This window comes from Eschrichtius robustus, chromosome 17 (genome assembly GCF_028021215.1).
Source record: "Eschrichtius robustus isolate mEscRob2 chromosome 17, mEscRob2.pri, whole genome shotgun sequence".
Lineage (NCBI taxonomy): Eukaryota > Metazoa > Chordata > Mammalia > Artiodactyla > Eschrichtiidae > Eschrichtius > Eschrichtius robustus.
Window position 1 is genome coordinate 43317811 of NC_090840.1, and position 23518 is coordinate 43341328.

General features: G+C 33.7%; 1 protein-coding gene across 4 annotated transcripts in view; it reads right to left on the reverse strand.

Annotated features, from left to right (window-relative positions):
- Nucleotides 1-23518, reverse strand: part of TRIQK (triple QxxK/R motif containing) — a 104942-nt gene that overhangs the window by 26096 nt on the left and 55328 nt on the right. For 2 of the 4 annotated variants that reach the window (XM_068525534.1, XM_068525532.1), the window contains one exon: nucleotides 12797-12878. In XM_068525534.1, the coding sequence (XP_068381635.1) occupies nucleotides 12797-12857 (61 nt within the window). In that variant the 5' untranslated portion in view covers nucleotides 12858-12878. The remainder of the gene's footprint in view (nucleotides 1-12796; nucleotides 12879-23518) is intronic. The other 2 variants (XM_068525533.1, XM_068525535.1) reach the window with 1 other exon arrangement.

The window sequence follows — 23518 nt, forward strand, 5'->3', positions numbered from 1 at the left end:
CAGGGATTATAAATATAAACTAAGAGCAAAATAATAACTAAAAAGAAAACACTGATACAAAAGAATTTTTGAATTATGCCTGAATTTTTTGATAGCAAGGATAATACCTACATTCTCATAATTTTTATTTATATACACTTTGCAAACAATCTGTGTAGTATCTGCTTTTTTAAACAGAATACTTTAAAAAGCCATTTTCATTTACAATTTCTAATCAGTAGATATTATATATGTTAAAAATTCCTTTCTTATTCAGTATAATTAAAATATATTTAACTTTAGCATGGGCACTGTTTCTATAAAGAATCACGGGTAGATATAAGAATATATGTTTAATAAAGATCATATTTTGATATCTCAATATTATCATTTTCCATTCCTCATATTAAATTAATTTAGGAAAGAATAGAGTAATTTATATGCTCTATTTAATTCGACATAAAAACCTACATTTATGCCATGAATTATTTTATATTTAAAGTAATAGTCTGTGTTTACTGTGCCACAGGTTTACTGACAGTTTCCTTAGTTTAATAAAAGAATAGATTACTTAACTGCTTTTGGCTTTTTGCTTTTTAATTCCTTAGCTTTGCCCAGAAACAAGACTGCATCTTTGCCCTTTGTTGATATTGCGGCCTAAGCTCATTATCATGTGAATATCTGGTTATTGTTTTATAAATGTTCATTTTTCAGAAGCTCACTTTTTTTTTTCTTTCTTAGAACAGTAGACTTTACACTAGCCACACTCATTATCATCATGTGGCAGTACTGCTCTTCCTCTGCCTTTGCTGCTTTAAAAATTAATGCACTGTTATTTTCTGAATACTGCATAAGCTGCTTATGAGTACATTATGCTATCAAGCAAGCACATGCAGAAAAGCTTCCTCAACTGTAATTCTTTCAATGAAAATACAGCTGGTTCTGCTTCAAAGGCACATCTTTTCACCTGCAAATGGACTTGCTCCTACACTTATTCCTCAATTCATTGTCTTTTATTTGTGTCTGGAAATCTTTAATTGCCTTTAATTAGAAAAAAGTAAATTCAGTGCTTTAATCTTGCAAACACATTCAATCATAATTCTGTCTGGGATGAATACCAAGTTCTATTCACTGTCTGATCTCTATAACAAAGATATATAATTTATTGTCCATTTATATAGACCACACCAATTAAGATACAATAGAAAAGCAAAGAGATAAGAGTCAAAATATTTGAAAAGAAAAATTTGCAATCTAAATTTAATTACTCAAATGAATTATTGGAAGATGAGTTATTTACAGCATGCCCAAAATACTGACAAATAATAAAATTTGCTAATCAACAATAAAGATTTTTATATTTCCTATAACATCTTTAGAATAATTTCTCAACTGCTTCAAATCCATCCTCCCTTCCTTAAAAAGCAAAATGCTATTTGAAATCTTACTTTTCTCATATTACCATAATTACACATAAAAGAACAATACTATTTGGCATATAAAGTAATTTTCCAACTACTATATGAACACAATTTTTAGCTACTATATTACAAACTACAAATAACTATAGAAAACTCTTTGCAAAAGCAAGGGTCAATAGTCTTTCTTATGGAACTCTATAGCAAGCTCCAGTAGCTATGCCAGTAAACAAAAAGTCTGCATTGTGATAGCTGCAAAATGAATAAAATCACAAATTGCATGGTCACAGGCAAAATATAATTAAAATTTTAATCAATCAAGTTGATAAAAAGAAAATTATTACAAAACCAGAAACACAATAAAAAATACAGATCTAATGGATTCTCATCAGCATTGTACACTTTTATACTTAGCTAGTCATACAAAATGATGCCACATATTTACTTAGAAAAAGGAGGTATCTATAAAAGTAAATTTGAAAAACGTATTTTTCTTAAAATTATTGAGAGGTATCTAGGCTATAGAGAGGAAGCTGGTAAATTAATCCTCAGAAACAAAAATCTCACGCAAACTTTTAAAATTATGTTATAGAGGCAACTCAAACAATGATAATTTTTCAATGCTTGCACAGAACAACTTAACATTAATCATACATTAATCAACTTAACATTAATCATCACCATTTAACAGCACATTAAGTCATTAAGTACTAAGAAACAAGTACTTTACTTTGGGTTGCTACAAAGATAATGCAACAAGTTGCTTATGAGATATAAATTAACTTCCGAGAAAAATACTTTAAAAATGCTAACCAAGCAACAATTTCATATATGGAGAGAAACTTATACATGTAGGGGAGCAAAATTTGCCACCCCAAAATGTCTCTTTGGCATGCAGATTATTTTGAGCTTAAAACAATCAAGGCCCAGAAAGACTCAGGAAGAAACTCTGACCTTCTCCTGTTTAAAAAATTTAGGTAGAGAGCTTGTTCTAAGAATAGAGCTATCACCAGAGATATCTGCAAGAATAGGGGCTGGGTGTGGTGGGTGAAACTCTGCAGTGCCTACAGATCAGAGTGAACTCTGTGTTTCATTATCTCTGCAGGGCCCAGCAAACATTTGTTTACCCAAAGTTTGCTTTCCATCTGCATGTGAATTACCTTCCTCTCTTTTAAAATTCCAAACTACTACCCCCAAGTCCTCCTTTATTTTTAGCTAAAGATGGTATTTAAGGTGAGGGTTTCAGTCATTTTGGTGAGTTAATCAGTTTTTGCTAGGTCTTTCCTATGTATACATGTTATTTAAACTTTTGTTTGATTTTTCTCCTATTAATCTGTCTCATATCAATTTAATTCTTAGACCAGCCAGAAGAACCTAGATGGATAGAGGAAAGTTATTCCTCCCCAACAGAGGGAAATGTAGTTAAGTAAGAGGTATTATAAAGTATCTCAATCTTTAGTTTGTATTTAACCACCACTCCCCCCCTCAAAAAAAAATCAACAAATATTTTTTTAAGTAGCTGCTGTGTGTAAAGTGCCCTTGGGGATACAGAGATAAAATTAAAGGAAAAGAACAAAAAGGTATCACACAGAAGATAAAAAACAAATTCCAGAAAAATTAAATAACAGCATATATCAATGAGTTTTCAAGTTAGTTAAAGATACTGCTTATTATTTCAAGAGGAATTACAAAACAATAAATAATATAAACAGAGTAGGTTAAACAAAGGGCATATAGAATTTTAATTACCTAAGAATTAGGGACTTTAGTATTGTATTACGTACCTTCTATCATTAGGGATGATCATTAAGGATGCAAAAATTAGATAGAGCTTCTGCCTGAAAAAATATTTAAATCCTAGTAGATACAAATAAAAATATAAATACTTAAACAAGGTAGAAAGGAAGCAGTGTGTGCAATCAGCAAAGTTAAATGTTAAAAGTATTTCCAGTTCTGAAAACATGGTAGAGTGGGCTGAGATGGACCCTTCTCTGATATAAGTACATAGAAACAGTAGGAAAAAAACAAACAAACAAACAAACATTCTATAAAGCTCTTAATACTAGATGTACACATATTTACATACACACATACATACATATATTTATAATAAAATAAAGGAAATAGAGAAAATGTTCAAATGCCAGAAACAAGGAAAAAACTCAAAGCAAGACAGCTAGTTCCAGCTGATGTCCTGGTGGTCCTGGGTGCAGAAGTCGGGGTGGTCATATTAGTGCCTGTATTAGACGTCAAGAGGCTTGCACATTAGATTTTAAAGGCCCAGACCTGTATAGTGCCACTGTGAGATATATGGATAAAGTTGAGGTTCTCAAAGGACTGACCAAAACATACAAAAAGTAATTCTGTGCTTGTTTGGAGAAATAGCAAGGAATCTTTCTGCTTCCTCTAAGTTCTGGGTGTGGAAGATAGGTGTGTCTCCTGTGAGCAATACAAATCTTAATACTGTTAGACCCAAAACAAGGTATGAAGTCCAAATTGTGGGAATCCTAGGCCAAGAAATAAGTCCAAAATAATAGTTCAAAATCTATAAAATCCCCATTGTCAATAAATAAATAGAACACTGTTCCATAAGAATATTTCATAATTCAGACTGCTGGGACTCTCACAGAGGGAGAAAACAGAAACAAAAACAAACCTCTGTTGAAGCTGAATACATACACACAAACTCAGAACCATAAAGCACAAAGAGATCAAAAAAAAGAAAGAAAAAGAAGAAAATAGCATGACATAGAATAAATAAGCCAATACAACAAATGGGAAAGTTGGTACCATAAGAAGAAGAAATAACTTAAAAAAACCTGAAAGAATATATAAACTTGGTATTTAAAATAATTAAAGAGGAAAAAATTAAGGAATAGAATAAAAACAGAATGATTTTTTAAAATGATTAAATAGACCTTTTACCCAGGACAAAAAAGGTCACTGAAATGATACATCTATGGATGCAAGTTAGACATAGTAAGAAATAAATGAGAGAGAGAAAAAGAAAGAATTTGTGAATGTTAGTCAAAGGGAAGGTAGATCTGAGAAGTAACCCAGAGTAGGACAGTGATATAAAATATAAAAATGATTTTAAGAGATATGGTTGCTATAATGTGAAGACTGAACTTATACATAATAGGAATTCCAGAAGGAGAGATTAGAGAGGAGGAAAGTCATTATTAAAAAAAAAAAAAAAATCAGAGATTGAAGTCCTTCTGAAACTTAAGAAAGACGAGAATCCCCAGGATGAAGAATCACACCAATTCTGAAGCCCACACCCCCTTTCTTTCTTTTTACCAATAAAAATAAACATTTGCATTAAGTTAAAGTTGAAAAATATGTTAAAAAATTCTTAATGACAGGAAAAGAAATACACCAAAAAGAAATGACAATTAGACTAATGGATGAGTTCTCATCAGAAACACCTGAAACAATAATTCAAGTGTGAGTACAATGTAACAATATTGTCTTTTAAGCAGAGACAGAGGAATTTTTCCCTAATAGATATTTGCATTCAGGCAAAAGGAGCAAGGAAACTTCACCAGGAGGAAGATGTAAAATATAAGAGGTAGTGGTTAGTAAAGAGAGCAAACATAAAGTTAGATCTAAGTAATTATTGGTGATTAAAAAGTTAAAAAAAAAAAAAAAGTTAAAAATAATAACTATTATCCCATTAAAAACAAGAGAGAAAGTAATACATACAACAACATGAACAACAGGAAAAAGTAATCAGATATAAAGAGTTAAAAATCTTTATATTGTTTAGGATAAATAAACATATTGATACACTTTAGCTTTCACTAAGTCAAATATACCGGATAACATTTGAAGGATGAAAAAATTAAACAAACAAACAAACAAAAAAAGAAAATAGAGAACGAAATGGAAAGTAAAACTTTAAAATTTGAAAGAAAAAAAAAAAGACAATCCAATTTTTTTTGGAAAGAAGGTTAGGGTAGAGATTAGCAAGGAAAAACCACCACAGATAAAAAATACAAAATAAAATTGTGGAAATATATTTAGATTTTTTTATTCACAGTAAATAATATACGATTAAATTTGCTTGCCCCAAAACAAAGATTCTTAGGCTGTATCAAAATCATAAAATATAACATTAAAGTCTAGATGAAAGTAAAAGGGTAGGAACAAAAATGTCAATCAGAATACTAAACAAAAGAAAGGTCTTTACCAACATTAATTTAAGACAAAAAGATTCTCTGAAAAAAAATTAATAGCACTTTATAAAGACCAGCATTTAATAGAAAAGGGGGAATAATTATCAGAAATATATACCAATTTAGAAATGCTATGCAACAAAAACATAACCTCAAAATATACAAAGTAAAAAATGACAGAATTACAAGAATTGACAGCTTCATGGAATTAGTAAGAATATTTTAATTATTCTTTCTCACAGAATGACAGCTCATACATTCATATTAAGTACAAAATAGATTTGAACACCACAATTAATAGAAGCAGTACTGCATCCCAATATTAGAGGATACCTATCCTTTGCAAGCACAGAGAGAATGTTAACAAAATTGACCATATATATAAGTAAGCAATAGAGAAGAGCTTAATATCAAAAACTTCAAAAACTAACATTATTCTAAAAACATTTTCTGAACAGAAAACAATAAGGTTAAAAATCAATTTGAAATGCATGTATATATACACAGTTGACCCTTGAACAACATGGGTTTAAACCATGTAGGTCCACTTTTAGAAAGATTTTTTTCCAGTAAATACAGACAGTACCACACAATTCAAGGTTGGTTGAATCCATAGATGCAGAGCCATTAATACAAAGGTCAACTATGGGACTTGAGCATCCATGGATTTTGGTACCTGCAGAGGGTCCTGGAACCAATCCCTGGCAGATACTGAGGGATAACTGTATATAACTCAAGAAAGCTCTAAAATAATATAATAGAGCCAATAATGTAGTGAAGAAAACTGATCCATTAAATGAATACATTAGTAAAAAATGTTTGAAAAGCAAATAGTGAAGAATTCAACTCAAATAATTATAAAAGAAAGAGACAAGTTAAAGAATTACAATGAAGGAAATCAGAGACAACAGTAGAATTATGGAAAAGGAAATAATAAAATCTAGTAACAAAAGCTAATTCTTTAAAGTGTCTAAAAAATTTAAACAAATCTCAAGTGATGATGAAAAAAGAGATAGAGTTAAATTAAATAACATCAATTAAAAATAGAAATTACAGATATAATTTTAAAATATTAAGAAAATTTTATGCATAACTGTTTATGAATATATTTGATATTTTCCATTCAACTTTATCACTGAATATGTTACCCAAATTGGCTGAAGAAAATATAGATCTATTAACTGATGGGAAAAAAAGGTAGTTAAAAGTCTACTCACCTAAAAAGCTTCAGACAGGGGTTTTGCTAGGGAGTTTTATAAACATTCCAGAAAGTCATATTTCCAAATTTATATAACCTATCCTGGTGCATATAAAAAAGATATTTCTCCAATTCATTATAGAAATCTTATATGACTCTGAAACTAAAACTGAACAAAGATGGCAAGAGAATGGAAAGTTATGTGCCAATTTCATGCATGAAGAAGGATGTTAAAAAAATCTTAAATTATTAGTAAACTAAATTCAGCTGTGTATTAAAAAATATCAAGACAATGTAGGATATATATCAGTAATGCAAGGATAGTTTAACATTTGAAAATCTATAAATACAATTTGCCAAAATAACAAAAATATCCTTCCAACAGATACAGAAAAAAATTCAATAAAATTCAACATACTTTATTATTTTAAAAAAGAAAAACAAACTCTTAGCAAACTAAGAACAAAGGGGAATTTCCTTAGTCCAACAAAAAGTATGTACCAAAACCCTAGAGCTGTATTATACATAGTGGCAAAACGACTGAAGTGTTTTTTTAAAAGTCAGTAATTTATATCCACTACTTGAAAAGCACAACATAACAAGATATGAAAGATAAAATACAAAGGTTAAAAAAAATTTAATTATGCCTATTAGAAAATCATCTATATAGAAAATCAAAAGAAATTACAAATTATTATTACTACTAATAAAATGCAGTCAGGTTGCTTAGTACAAGGTTAATAATTAAAACACATTACCATGTTTATATAGCAGCAAGAGCCAATTACAAAATATAATTTTATATTAGCAAAAAAATTACACAATAATAGCAAATAAATTATGTATCACTTCTGTTTAGCTCAAAAATACTCAATAACTTTATGAAGAAAATAATAAAAAATTATTGAATTTATCAGCCATAGGATCATTTCAAAAGATAAAATTGATATGAATTTTCACATATAAAGACATAAGTTCTCCGCAAAGTAATCTACAAATCCCATGGAATTCAAATTTGACTACCAGTGGCCTTTTTCATGACTATTCAAAGTTAATTTTAAAATTCACATGAGTGGATAGAGGACCAAGAGTAGTTGAGACAAGTTTTAAAAACAACACATAAGGGTGAGGATTTGTCCTACCACTTTAAAGACTATAAAAAAAAGTATAAAAGTATAAAAGCTATAGTAACTAAACAAGTAAGGTATTTCCAAAGCAAGAAGCAAATTGGATAATGGAATAAAGTAACAGAGAATTATTATCAGTATAAATAAAGAAATGAAACAATGCATTGAGAGAAAAACAACTCAGTAGATTTCATTCAGCTTCATCCCAGGATGTTACACAAATTGGTTCAAGAAAATATAGATCTATTAACAGTTGAAAAAAAAGAATGAAAGAAAAGAATAGTAGTTAAAAGTCTACTCACACAAAAAAAAAAGAAAAAGAAAAATGGCAGCAATAGATTTGCCAGAGAGAAATCAAAAGATCAATAAATATATTAGATGATTAATCTTAGTAAGTAATAAAATGAAAACTAAAATAAGAATGAATACAGTTTCATGTGTATGAGATTGGCAAAAATGTTAAGTCTAAAAAGTAACAAAGAGATATGGAGAAATAGACAACATTTTACATCATTTCTGTGACTGTAAAATAGTGAGTGCATCCACTTTAGAGAGTAATTTACCAGCATTTAGTAAAGATGAAAATGCACCTTTCTATTGTACAGCAATAGAATATCTGGTATTTGCCAAAAATGAGAGAAAAAGAATGAAACTGGGGTAACATTTTCAGGAAAAAATGGATAAGAATTTTCAAGAACATATTTAAAAAAATGAATCTACAACAACAGGAAGCCCAGTAAACCCCAAATAGAATAAATGAAATCAAACCTATACTTAGACTCATCTTAGTGAAACTGCAGAAATCCAAAGACACAGAAAATCTTAAAAGGAGGTTAAAAAAAAAAAGATTATTTTTAAAGAAGTAACATTTTGATTGAGTTCCTAGGAGTAAAAATCATAGACAAAATGCAAAGGAGTGATATTTTCATATACTGAAAGAACACACAATGAAATAAAAACAAAACCTTCTAAATGCAAATTCTATAGCCAGAGATAACATATTTCAGAAATAATGGTATATCAATATCATTTTTTAAAAAAAGAAACTGAGAATTTGCCACAAGCAGGCATATATTCTAGGAAATTCTAAAAAATGATGTCTACCAGGCACAAAAGAAAATGATTTTAGATAGAAAGTCTGGGACATAAAACAGAATTAGGAATAGAGGAAATAGTAAATACGTATACCATTATATATGAATTTTTACTGAATAAACTACAGTAATAACATTAGGAGTTTTAAAAATATAGAGAGAATTAAGAAATACCAGAATTTATTTTGGACTTTGTATTTCTAAATTATGACCAGAGTTTCCTCAGACAGTCATAAAAGCCATAGTGCTATTATACCGCCAATTCCATGAACTCAGATCTTATGACTTAATTATTTTTGCATCTGCCAGTACCTAATATAGTCTTTGGCCCCAGGGAAGCAGTATAGTGAAGGGATTCTGTGGTCAGTTTCTTGGAACGGAGTCCTGGCTCTACCTCTTACCAAATGTAGCACCTTGAGAAAGTTCTTTAACCCATCTGTGCTGTATTTTCCTGATCTGTAAAAAATGAAGCTAACAATAGCTCCTATAGGACTACTATGAGGATGAAATAAGATATGCGTGGCACAAGATGCCTATAATACTTCTGTTATATAAGAAAATAGGAATTTATAAGTAAATTAGTTATCATTTTTATATGATTTACCTAGCACATGTATTATTTGGCCTCATATATTTAATAATATCTATTTACAAAATATCTTATGTTAGAAGTTTTAAAAATTCTATTCTTTTCCAATTTTGAAATAATTTATCTCTAGAATAATACATGTAATATTAGCCAGTCTCACACTATATATTTTTAAAACATTATTTCTGAAGAAATGTAAGGCCCAAACCAATTTATTTCCCCTTGCAGTCAGCAATATTTCAGAATATTCAGTTTTTCTTAGTTTACTGCCTTGAAAGTGAGAAGGGTATTCCATCTCAGTTCACTACACATTTCAATATCACGATACAGTAATTAACATAATGTCCATTTAATGTGAAAATTCTCTATCTACGAGGTGTTTCCAGTCACAGTGTCAGCTCATTTGATTCTTACCTGAGCAAAGACTATTGTAAGAAAGGCTTTTTGTGAAAGCCATTAATCACTGTCATTTATTACATAATTAAAAAGGCAAAACTTTTAGTGGAAGACAAATATTAAACAGTGATATTGAAATCATCATTCAAAAATGGCACTGGTTTTGCCAAGTACAGTTACTGACTGACCATACAAAAATTACATAAATAAATGAGATTTAGTAACAAGTGAGCACTGCACACATACAACGCCTCTATTCATTGTGAAACTTTATTAGCAATCTAAATTAGCTTACTAACAGCTTGAATACTAAAAAAAAGCACTGTGATACTCAGTTTATTTGCTATTTGTACTTCGTTTTTTACCACTAATACTGAAATATCTTCTTAAAATAATTCTAGTTGCTTTATTCCCTCCTCACATTTTGGATCGTATCTGGGAAAACGTCTACATAGAACTCCATGTAAGGAAGACAGTGTCAGTGATAGACCATCTATCATCATTAGTATGAGTTGAGGCTTCTGGTACTTTCTATCTCTGACACATTAAGTGAGAAAAAAAAATCTTTCCTTGAGAAAATTCTCGAATTAGTTAATATCCTAATTAATTAACTAATTAGTATCTTTTCTATTTCATTTTTCCTCTCTTTACAAAATCTTACATATTATTATTATTACTTACATAATATTAGTATAATATTCTATAGTATATACATGAAAATCTAAACACTGCAGTGCATTATCCTTAAAAAGAGTAAACAAAAGTATACCCTCACTATTTTAATTTTAGTATATTTTGTTTGATCATGATTACTGTATTTGCAAAGTATACCCAGGATAACTCATGTCCATGCAACACTCTAGTTTATAAGCTGCTCTAACACTTTTTATGGATCTCACAAGCATCCTGTGAGAAGGGTAGATCTTGTGCCTGCTTATATTTTCAAGAGGAAGTGAAACAGGAAAGAGAACTCTATATGGGAACATAATGCATAACACAGAATCCTCAGAACAATTTAGTATAAGAAGAGGGCTGAGACTTTACAATTATATTACTTTCTCTGTCTTATTTTTTCTTGGCTCTTATATGTATGAATAGAACTAAATCAAAGGAATGATATGCAATGTTTATAGAACAGAATACTTTAGCTTTTTAGGATGTCTATTCTCAAAAACTGATCATTAGATACAATTCAATTTCAATAAAAATCTTAGCTGATGCTTTATTTTATTTTTCTGTCATCAGTGATGATAGAAATCAGAACAGTGGTTGTATATGGGGGGGTGTGGGTAAGGACTGACTAGAACTATCTGAGAAGATGGAAATGTTCTATATTTTGATTGGCATATGTGGTTACATGGATATATACACTCGTCAAAATTCTAAGAATTGTTTATTTAAGAGTTGGATGTGGATTGAGCCCCAATATGGTTATTCTTTATTTATGTGGTTTAGCACATCCCATTTGATCATACTTCAATCTGGTCAGTCAGTCCTTCTGTTTAAATACATAAATAATATAACAACCCAAACTATTTACTCATGCTGCATCCTATAAGTGAAGGAAGATATATACAAAAGAAATCAAATATCATAAACCTTCTCCTAAGAAATAATATAGTCAGAAATACTGTTTTTTAATTTGCATTATCCATCAGTTAGGTGAGTTAAACCTTTCATAAGATTTTTTTGATTGCATTTTTTATTGTAATAGTTGTTTGGTTTTGTGTATTTTGATTTCCTCTTTTATGAATTGCCTGCTCATATTTTTTGCCCATTTTACTATTGGATTTCCAGATTATTTTCTTTATAGTAGGGCTTTATTTTTCTACATGTAAATTTTTAATTGGTTACATATTTTAAATATTTTTCACTTTGTTTTCATCTCCTTTATTTTGCAGAAACATCTTTCCCCTTATGGAGTGTACCTTATGTATCATATTTATAAAACAGGTATATACTCTATTGTTATCAATTACTTCCACTTATTTTCTGACTTGTATTGTAACTTCTTTGTTTATCTGTCAGTTATTTAGAAGAGGGTTTATTATTATTATTATTATTATTTTAATTTCCAAAAGAATGGGAACAGGTGGCAACAGGAAGGAACATGTAAGAAGAGAGGGTAGCAGGTGGGGAAGGGGAGGTTAACTTTTTGGCTTCCAACTGATTTCTAATTTACTACACTTTGTTCAAAGTTGTGGTTGCAGGATATTGATTCTTTAAAATTGAGGGGACTTGGTTTGTGATGTAGTATGGAGGTAATTTTTTGTAAATACTCCATGCATCCTTGAAAAGATTGAGGAGGAAATCCTGCACATAGAGCATAGTCTAAAACAGAGAAGCTTCCTGTTATCTTCCTTTGCTGTTGACTGGACTTCTCTCTAGTCCACCATTTTACAAAGTTAAAATTTTAATGGAGAATTTTGAGGTTATCACATTACTGTCACTAAGAGTCAAAAGAATTGAAAGATTTTATAAGGATAAAAATAAATAATTAAACAGATGTTAACATTAAAAATACTGATTATACACAAGCACCTTGCCTTAAGAATAACAATAAAAGTATTTTTGCTTTACCAAATTAATTAAATCTATAAGAGCTTTGAAAAATCATAAGTACAAAAAAGGTATTTCTTCATAGGTAAACAGGACTGCACTGATTTTTGTTCCTTAAAAATTCTGTGCATTCTTTTGTTATTCATATTCTGTGCATCATATGTATTAGGGAAAAGTTATTTTCTTAATATCACACATAATTGCTTTTTTTCTTCATCTTAATTCACAAGAATGTATCAAAGGGAATTCATTGCTTACCAATTTGCTTTCTGTACTGATCAACAGGAAGTTTTATAGTGGAGGCATCTTTTCTCCCCATCTTTGATCTCCAAAATGCCTGCTGCAAAGAAAGAAAATAATTATGATGAAGTCCTAAAAACTCAAAAGAACTATCTACAAACTTCAGGAATAATTTATTTCACAAAATCCATTTTTAAAGCAACAGGTAAAAATGCATTTGACTTATTCCCATTAGATATTGGTAAAGAATATAAAATTCGAGAGACCTTCAAGATGGCAGAGGAGTAAGACGTGGAGATCACCTTCCTCCCAACAGATACATCAGAAATACATCTACATGTGGAACAACTCTTACAGAACACCTACTGAATGCTGGCAGAAGGCCTCAGACTTCCCAAAAGGCAAGAAACTCCCCACGTACCTGAGTACGGCAAAAGAAAAAAGAAAAAACAGAGACAAAAGAATAGGGACAGGACCTGCACCAGTGGGAGGGAGCTGTAAATGAGGAAAGGTTTCCACACACTAGGAAGGCCCTTCATGGGCGGAGACTGCGGGTGGCGGAGGGGGGAAGCTTTGGAGCCATGGAGGAGAGCGCAGCAACACGGGTGCAGAGGACAAAGCAGAGAGATTCCCACACAGAGGATCGGTGCCAACCAGCACTCACCAGCCCAAGAAGCTTGTCTGCTCACCCGCCGGGGTGGGCGGGGGCTGGGGGCTGGGAGCTGAGGCTCGGGCTTCGGAGGTCAGATCTCAGGGAGAGGACTGGGGTTGGTTGCGTGAACACAGCCTGAAGGGGGCTAATGCACCACAGTTAGCCAGGAGGGAGTCCAGGAAAAAGTCTGGAACTGCCTACGAGGCAAGAGACCAATGTTTTGGAGTGAGCAAGGAGAAGGGAATCAGAGCACAGCCTACATGAGATCCAGGGATGGGCACAAGCCGTGGCTATCAGCACAGACACCAGAGATGGGCATGAGATGCTAAGGCTGCTGCTACAGCCACCAAGAAGTCTGTGTGCAAGCAGAGGTCACTATCCACCCCTCCACCCCTGGGAGCCTGTGCAGCCCGCCACTGCCAGGGTCCCATGATCCAGGGACAACTTCCCCGGGAGAACACACAGTGTGCCTCAGGCTGTTGCAATGTCACACTGGCCTCTGCCCCGCATTACATACCCCTCCCTCCCCCCAGCCTGAATGAGCCAGAGCCCCTGAATAAGGTGCTGCTTTAACCCAGTCCTGTCTAAGGGAAGAACAGATGCCCTCAGGCAACCTACACACAGAGGCGGGCCAAATCCAAAGCTGGATGCCAGGAGCTGCGCAAACAAAGAAGAGAAAGGGAAATTTCTCCCAGCAGCCTCAGGAGCAGCTGATTAAAACTCCACAATCAACTTGATGTACCCTGCATCTCTGGAATACCTGAATAGAGAATGAATCATCCCAAAATTGAGGCGGTAAACTTTGGGAGCAACTGTAGACTTAGGGTTTGATTTCTGCATCTAATTTGTTTCTGGTTTTATGTTTATCTTAGTTTAGTATTTTATGTTTATCTTAGTTTAGTATTTAGAGTTTATTATCATTGGTAGATTTATTGATTGATTTGGTTGCTCGTTTCCTATTTTTTTAATATATATATATATATATATATATATATATATATTTTCCTTTTTCTCTTTTTGTCAGTGTGTATGTGTATGCTTCTTTGTGTGATTTTATCTGTTTAGCTTTGCTATTACCATTGTCCTAGGGTTCTGCCTGTCTGGATTTTTTTGATTGTTTTGTTTGGTTTTTGTATAATGTTTAGTACTTGCTATCATTGGTGGATTTGTTTTTTGGTTTGGTTGTTCTCTTCTTTCTTTCTTTCTTTCTTTTTATTACGTTTTATTTTTATTTTTAATAATTTTTAAAATCTATTTTATTTTATTCAGTTTTCTTTCTTTTTTTCTCCCTTTTCTTCTGAGCTGTGTGGCTGACAAGGTCTTGGTGCTCCGGCTGTGTGTCAGGCCTCTGTCTCTGAGGTGGGAGTGCTGAGTTCAGGACATTGGTCCACTGGAGACCTCCCAGCTCCACATAAAATCAAATGGCAAAAGCCCTTCCCGAGATCTCCATCTCAATGCTAAGACCCAGCTCCACTCAACGAACAGCAAGCTGGACACACTATGCCAAACAATTAGCAAGACAGGAACAAAATCACACCCATTAGGAGAGAGGTTGAGTAAAATCATAATAAGGTCACAGACACCTCTTAACACACCACTGGACGTGGTCCTGCCCACCAGAAAGACAAGATCCAGCCTCATCCACCAAATACAGGCACCAGTTCCCTCCACCAGGAAGCTTACACAATCCACTGAACCAACCTTAGCCACTGCGGGCAGACACCAAAAACAATGGAAACTACGAACGTGCACCTCAGAAAAGGAGACCCCAAACACAGTAAGTGAAGCAAAATGAGAAGAAAGAGAAACACACAGCAGATGAAGGAGCAAGGTAAACCCACAAGACCAAACAAATGAAGAGGAAACAGGCAGTCTACATGAAAAAGAATTCAGAGTAACGATAGTAAAGATGATCCAAAATTTTGGAAATAGAATGGAGAAAATACAAAAAACGTTTAACAAGGACCTAGAAGAACTAAAGAGCAAACAGACAATGATGGACAACACAATAAATGAAATTAAAAATTCTCTAGAAGGAATCAATAGCTGAATAACTGAGGCAGAAGAACGGATAAGTGACCTGGAAGATAAAATAGTGGAAATAACTACCGCAGAGCAGAATAAAGAAAAAAGAATGAAAAGAACTGAGGACAAGCTCAGAGAACGCTGGGACAACATTAAATGCACAACATTCGAAATATAGGGGTCCCAGAAGAAGAAGAGAAAAAGAAAGGGACTGAGAAAATATTTGAAAAGATTATAGTTGAAAACTTTCCTAATATGGGAAAGGAAACAGTCAATCAGGTCCACTTCGCACAGAGAGTCCCATACAGGATAAATCAAAGGAGAAACAGGCCAAGACACATATTAATCAAACTATCAAAATTTAAATACAAAGAAAACATATTAAAACCAGCAAGGAAAAACAACAAATAACATACAAGGGAGTCCCCATAAGGTTAACAGCTGATCTTTCAGCAGAAACTCTGCAAAGCAGAAGGGCATGGCAGGACATATCTAAAGTGATGAAAGGGAAAAACCCACAACAAAGATTACTCTATCCAGAAAGGATCTCATTCAGATTTGAGGGGGAAATTAAAATATTTACAGAAGAGCAAAAACTAAGAGAATTCAGCATCACCAAACCAGGTTTACAACAAATGCTAAAGGAGCTTCTCTAGGCAGGAAATATAAGAGAAGGAAAAAACCTACAATAACAAACCCAAAACAATTAAGAAAATGGTAATGGGAACATACATATTGATAATTACCTTAAAAGTAAATGGATTAAATGCTCCAATCAAAAGACATAGACTGGCTGAAAGGATACAAAAAAAATACCCATATATATGCTGTCTACAAGCGACCCATTTCAGAGCTAGGGACACATACAGACTGAAAGTGAGGGGATGGAAAAAGATATTCCATGCAAATGGAAATCAAAAGAAAGCTGGAGTAGCAATTCTCATATCAGACAAAATAGACTTTAAAACAAACACTATTACAAGATACAAAGAAGGACACTACATAATGATCAAGGGATCAATCCAAGAAGAAGACATAACAATTGTAAATATTTATGCACCCAATATAGGAGCACCTCAATACATAAGGCAAATGCTAACAGCCATAAAAGGGGAAATCGACAGTAACACAATCATAGAGGGGACTTTAACACCCCACTTTCACCAATGGATAGATCATTCAAAATGAAAATAAATAAGGAAACACAAGGTTTAAATGATACATTAAACAAGATGGACTTAATTGATATTTATAGGACATTCCAACCAAAAACAACAGAATACACTTTCTTCTCAAGTGTTCATGGAACATTCTCCAGGATAGATCATATCTTCGGTCACAAATCAAGCCTTGGTAAATTTAACAAAATTGAAATCGTATCAAGTATCTTTTCCGACCACAACACTGTGACACTAGATAGCAATTACAAGAAAAAATCTGTAAAAAATACAAACACATGGAGGCTAAACAATACACCACTCAATAACCAAGAGATCACTGAAGAAATCAAAGAGGAAATCAAAAAATACCTAGAAACAAATGACAATGAAAACATGATGACCCAAAACCTATGGGATGCAGCAAAAGCAATTTTAACAGGGAAGTTTATAGCAATACAATCTTACCTTAAGAAACAAGAAACATCTCAAATAAACAACCTAACCTTACACCTAAAGCAATTAGAGAAAGAAGAATAAAATAACTCCAAAGTTAGCAGAAAGGAAGAAATAATAAAGATCATATCAGAAGTAAAAGAAAAAGAAATAAAGGAAACCATAGCAAAGCTCAGTAAAACTAAAAGCTGGTTTTTTGGGAAGATAAACAAAATTGATAAACCATTAGCCAGACTCATCAAGAGAAAAAGGGAGAAGACTCAAATCAATAGAATTAGAAATGAAAAAGGAGAAGTAACAACTGACACTGCAGAAATAAAAAGGATCATGAGAGATTACTACAAGCAACTATATACCAATAAAATGGACAACCTGGAAGAAATGGACAAATTCTCAGAAAAGTACAATGTTCTGAGACTGTACCAGGAAGAAATAGAAAATATAAACAGACCAATCACAAGCAATGAAATTGAGACTGTGATTAAAAATCTTTCAACAAACAAAATCCGAGGACCAGATGGCTTCACAGGCGAAATCTATCAAACATTTAGAGAAGAGCTAACACCTATCCTTCTCAAAATCTTCCAAAATATAGCAGAGGGAGGAACACTCCCAAACTCATTCTATGAGGCCACCATCACCCTGATACCAAAGCCAGACAAAGATGTCACAAAGAAAGAAAACTACAGGACAATATCACTGATGAACATAGATGCAAAAATCCTCAACAAAATACTAGCCAACAGAATCCAACAACACACTAAAAGGATCATACACCATGACCAAGTGGGGTTTACCCCAGGAATGCAAGGATTCTTCAATATATGCAAATCAATCAATGTGATAAACTATATAAACAAATTGAAGGAGAAAAACCATATAATCATCTCAATAGATGCAGAAAAAGCTTTTGACAAAATTCAACACTCATTTATGATAACCCCCCCCCCCCAGAAAGTAGGCATAAAGAGAACTTACCTCAACATAATAAAGGCCATATACAAACCCACAGCCAACATCATTCTCAATGGTGAAAAACTGAAACCATTTCCTCTAAGATCCGGAACAAGACAAGGTTGTCCACTCTCACCACTATTATTCAACATAGTTTTGGAAGTTTTAGCCACAGCAATCAGACAAGAAAAAGAAATAAAAGGAATCCAAATCAGAAAAGAAGAAGTAAAGCTGTCACTGTTTGCAGATAACATGATACTGTGCATAGAGATCCTAAAGATGCTCCCAGAAAACTACTAGAGCTAATCAATGAATTTGGTAAAGTATCAGGATACTAAATTAATGCACAGAAATCTCTTGCTTTCCTATACACTAATGATGAAAAATCTGAAAGAGAAATTAAGGAAACACTCCCATTTCCCACTGCAACAAAAAGAATAAATTACCTAGGAATAAACCCATCTAAGGAGACAAAATACCTGTATGCAGAAATTATAAGACACTGATGAAAGAAATTAAAGATGATACAAACAGATGGAGAGATATACCATGTTTTTTGATTGGAGGAATCAACATTGTGAAAATGACTATACTACCCAAAGCAAACTACAGATTCAATGCAATCCTTATCAAACTACCAATGGCATTTTTCACAGAACTAGAACAAAAAATTTCACAATTTGTATGGAAACACTGAAGACCCTGAAGAGCCAAAGCAATCCTGAGAAAGAAATACAGAGCTGGAGGAATCAGGGTCCCTGATGTCAGACTATACTACAAAACTACAGTAATCAAGACAGTATGGTACTGGCACAAAAACAGAAATATAGATCAATGGAACAGGATAGAAAGCCCAGAGATTAACCCACGCACCTATGGTCAACTAACCTATGACAAAGGAGGCAAGGATATACGATGGAGAAAAGACAGCCTCTTCAATAAGTGGTGCTGGGAAAACCAGACAGCTACATGTAAAAGAATGAAATTAGAACATTCCCTAACACCATACACAAAAATAAACTCAAAATGGATTAAAGACCTAAATGTAAGGTCAGGCACTATAAAACTCTTAGAGGAAAACATAGGCAGAACACTCTATGACATAAATCACGGCAAGATCCTTTTTGACCCACCTCCTAGAGAAATGGACATAAAAACAAAAATAAACATATGGGACCTATTGAAACTTAAAACCTTTTGCATAGCAAAGAAAACCATAAACAAGATGAAAAGACAACCCTCAGAATGGGAGAATTTTTTTTCAAATGAAGCAACTGACAAAGGATTAATCTCTAAAATTTACAAGCAGCTCATGCAGCTCAATATCAAATAAACAAACAACCCAATTCAAAAATGGGTGGAAGACCTAAACAGACATTTCTCCAAAGAAGATATACAGATTGCCAAGAAACACATGATAGGATGCTCAACATCACTAATCATTAGAGAAATGCAAATCAAAACTACAATGAGGTACCACCTCACACCAGTCAGAATGGCCATCATCCAAAAATCAACCAACAATAAATGCTGGAGAGGGTGTAGAGAAAAGGGAACCCTCTTGCACTGTTGGTGGGAATGTAAATTGATACAGCCACTATGGAGAACAGTATGGAGGCTCCTTAAAAAACTAAAGATAGAGCTACCATATGACCCAGCAATCCCACTACTGGGCATATACCCTGAGAAAACCATAATTCAAAAAGAGTTATGTATCACAATGTTCATTGCAGCTCTATTTACAATAGCCAGGATATGGAAGCAACCTAAGTGTCCATCAACGGATGAATATATAAAGAAGATATGGCATATATATATATATATATATATATATACACAATGTAATAGTACTCAGCCATAAAAAGAAATGAAATTGAGTTATTTGTAGTGAGGTGGATGGACCTAGAGTCTGTCATACAGAGTGAAGTAAGTCAGGAAGAGAAAAACAAATACCATATGCCAGCACATATATATGGAATCTAAAAATAAAATAAAATAAAATAGTTCTGAAGAACCTAAGCATATGACAGGAATAAAGATGCAGACATAGAGAATGGACTTGAGGACAAGGAGAGGAGGTAGGGTAAGCTGAGACAAAGTGAGAGAGTGGCATGGACATATATACACCACCAAATGTAAAATAGATAGCTAGTGGGAAGCCGCCACATAGCACAGGGAGATCAGCTCGGTGCTTTGTGACCACCTAGAGAGATGGGATAGGAGGGGTGGGAGGGAGACGCAAGAGGGAGGAGATATGGAGATATATGTATATGTATAGCTGATTCACTTTTTTAGAAAGCAGAAACTAACACACCATTGTAAAACAATTATACTCCAATAAAGATGTAAAAAAATAAAAAAGAATATAAAATTCTTTCAAATAAATTATCAAGGATACAATTGTTGGTGCAAATAAATACAATTAAATACAATTAAATTTCCCAATTATTCATTCTTGGTAACATTCATTTTATCAAGTACTATTAATGCTCAATGAAAGCACACTGTTACAGAGCTGGAGATCAGGGTATTTAAGGTGAGGGTTTCAGCCATTTTGATGAGTCACTCTGTTTTCCTGGGTCTCTCCCATGTATACATGTTATCTAAGTTCTGTTTGATTTTCTCCTGTTCATCTGTCTCATGTCAACTTAATTCTTAGACCAGCCAGAAGAACCTAGAAGGGTAGAAGAAAATTTCTTCCCCCCCGGACACTACATTATATGCACTGTTTGCTTTAATCCACAAAATGTCTTTCAAATCCTATTTTTTTTTTTACTGGATTTAGGTATTGTAGCTGAGACTGCAACCTACTAACCAAAATCCATATTGTCCTTTTCTTCCTGGCACTATTTTTCCTAGCCTGAAATCAAACATTTAATTGAGTTCTTGTCAACAGAATATGAATGGAAGTGATGTGTGCCACTTCCAGACCTGAACACTAAAAATCTCCCTTGTTGAATCCTGTGTTCTTTTTCCCCTTCCAATTGGCTAGAATGGGAATAATCCCCAGAGAAACCATAAGGGTATCTTTGTAAGAACACAGAATCTCGATCTGCCTGGGATGGAGGAGGGTATTCTGTAACTTATTTGCTATTGTCGACTGAAAAAACTGCACAACCTTAAAGTTGAGAGTTATGTTTTATTCAGCAAACATTCTTAGGACTTCAAGCCTGGGAGGAAGCATCTCAAATAACTCTGAAAGACTGCTCAAAGAGGCAAGGGGGGAAGCCAGGATATACAGGAGCTTCTGCAACAAAGACCAGGTAGTTGGAACATCAAAAGATTACTATTAATTAAAGAAAACCAGATAGCTCAGTTTAAGGAATTTAGCTCTTTTCTATGTATGGGAAGATGCAAGAGTCTGGGCTCACTGAAATCATTCCTTTGATATCATTCCTTCAACTATCTGGGGCCAGTATCGTGTGTTTTCTCATCCTGAGTTTCCTCTGTTGCACTATCACAGGTGGCTACAGTGGCTGACTGTTAGATGGGCTTGGCAGTGGGCAGCCTGTTTGTCTCCATCCTGAGTTTCCTCAGGGCTCACCATCCAGTGGCTGTAATGTGATGGCTTGATGGCTGCAACGTCCTTTGTTTACTGACATGGCAGACAATATTTTAGTTCACACTATCATTGTACTCTACTGAAAAAGAAATGAAATTCTACTGTGATTGAATCATGTATGTTGGTGGGGTCTATTACAGACCTAAGTGTTCCCCAGAGGGTGCCTGGAAGTGTTCCTCAATGCTTCAAGGAAGGAGCTACAAGATAAAGATGAAGTCAGGCAAGAACTGGCCAGTTCACAAGCAAAACGATGTGGGAATAGAGAGCCCAGTAATTTGGGAACAAGATTGGAAAAGCCAACATCTAAATGCCAAATAGCAGTAAATAAAAGTTAAAGAGAAGCATTGAATCTATAGATTGCTTTGGGTAGTATAGTCATTTTCACAATATTGATTTTTTCCAGTCCAAGAACATGGCATATCTCTCCATCTGTTTGTGTCGTCTTTGATTTCTTTCATCAGTATCTTATAGTTTTCTGCGTACAGGTCTTTTGCCTCCTTAGGTAGGTTTATTCCTAGATATTTTATTATTTTTGTTGCAGTAGAGAATGGGATTGTTTCCTTAATTTCTCTTTCTGATCTTTCATTGTTAGTGTATGGGAATGCAAGAGATTTCTGTGTATTAATTTTGTATCCTGCAACTTTACTAAATTCATTGATTAGCTCTTGTAGTTTTCTGGTAGCATCTTTAGGATTTTCTACATATAGTATCATGTCATCTGCAAACAGTGACAATTTTACTTCTTCTTTGCCAATTTGGATTCTTTTTATTTCTTTTTCTTCTCTGATCACCATGGCTAGGACTTCCAAATCTTTGTTGAATAATAGTAGAGAGAGTGGGCACCCTTGCCTTGTTCCTGATTTTAGAGGAAATGCCTTCAGTTTTCCACCACTGAGAATAATGTTTGCTGTGGGTTTGTCATATATGGCCTTTTTTTATGTTGAGGTAGGCTCCCTCTATGCCCACTTTCAATAAAAAAAAAAATTAAAAAAAAATGCAGTGAGGTACCACCTCACACCACTCAGAATGGCCATCATTAAAAAGTCTACAAATAACATGCTGGAGAGGATGTGGAGAAAAAGGAAACCTCCTATATGTTGGTGGGAGTGTAAGCTGGTACAACCACTTTGCAAAACAGTATGAAGCTTCCTCAGAAAACTAAAAATAGAATTACCATATGATCCAGCAATCCCACTACCTGGCATATACCCAGGCGAAACTATAATTCAAAAAGATACATGCGACAATCCTGCAGCCTGTGGACCAAAAACCACAGTTACAGAAAGATAGAGAAGATGAAAAGGCAGAGGGTTTTGTACCAGATGAAGGAACAAGAAAAAACCCCAGAAAAACAACTAAATGAAGTGGAGATAGGCAACCTTCCAGAAAAAGAATTCAGAATAATGATAGTGAAGATGATCCAGGACCTCGGAATAAGAATGGAGGCAAAGATTGAGAAGATGCAAGAAATGATTAACAAAGACGTAGAAGAATTAAAGAACAAACAAACAGAGATGACCAATACAATAACTGAAATGAAAACTACACTAGAAGGAATCAATAGCAGAATAACTGAGGCAGAAGAACGGATAAGTGACCTGGAAGACAGAATGGTGGAATTCACTGCTGCGGAACAGACTAAAGAAAAAAGAATGAAAAGAAATGAAGACAGCCTAAGAGACCTCTGGGACAACATTAAACACAACAACATTCGCATTATAGGGGTCCCAGAAGGAGAAGAGAGAGAGAAAGGACCAGAGAAAATATTTGAAGAGATTATAGTCGAAAACTTCCCTAACATGGGAAAGGAAATAGCCACCCAAGTCCAGGAAGCGCAGAGAGTCCCATACAGAATAAACCCAAGGAGAAACACGCCGAGACACATAGTAATCAAAGTGGCAAAAATTAAAGACAGAGAAAAATTATTGAAAGCA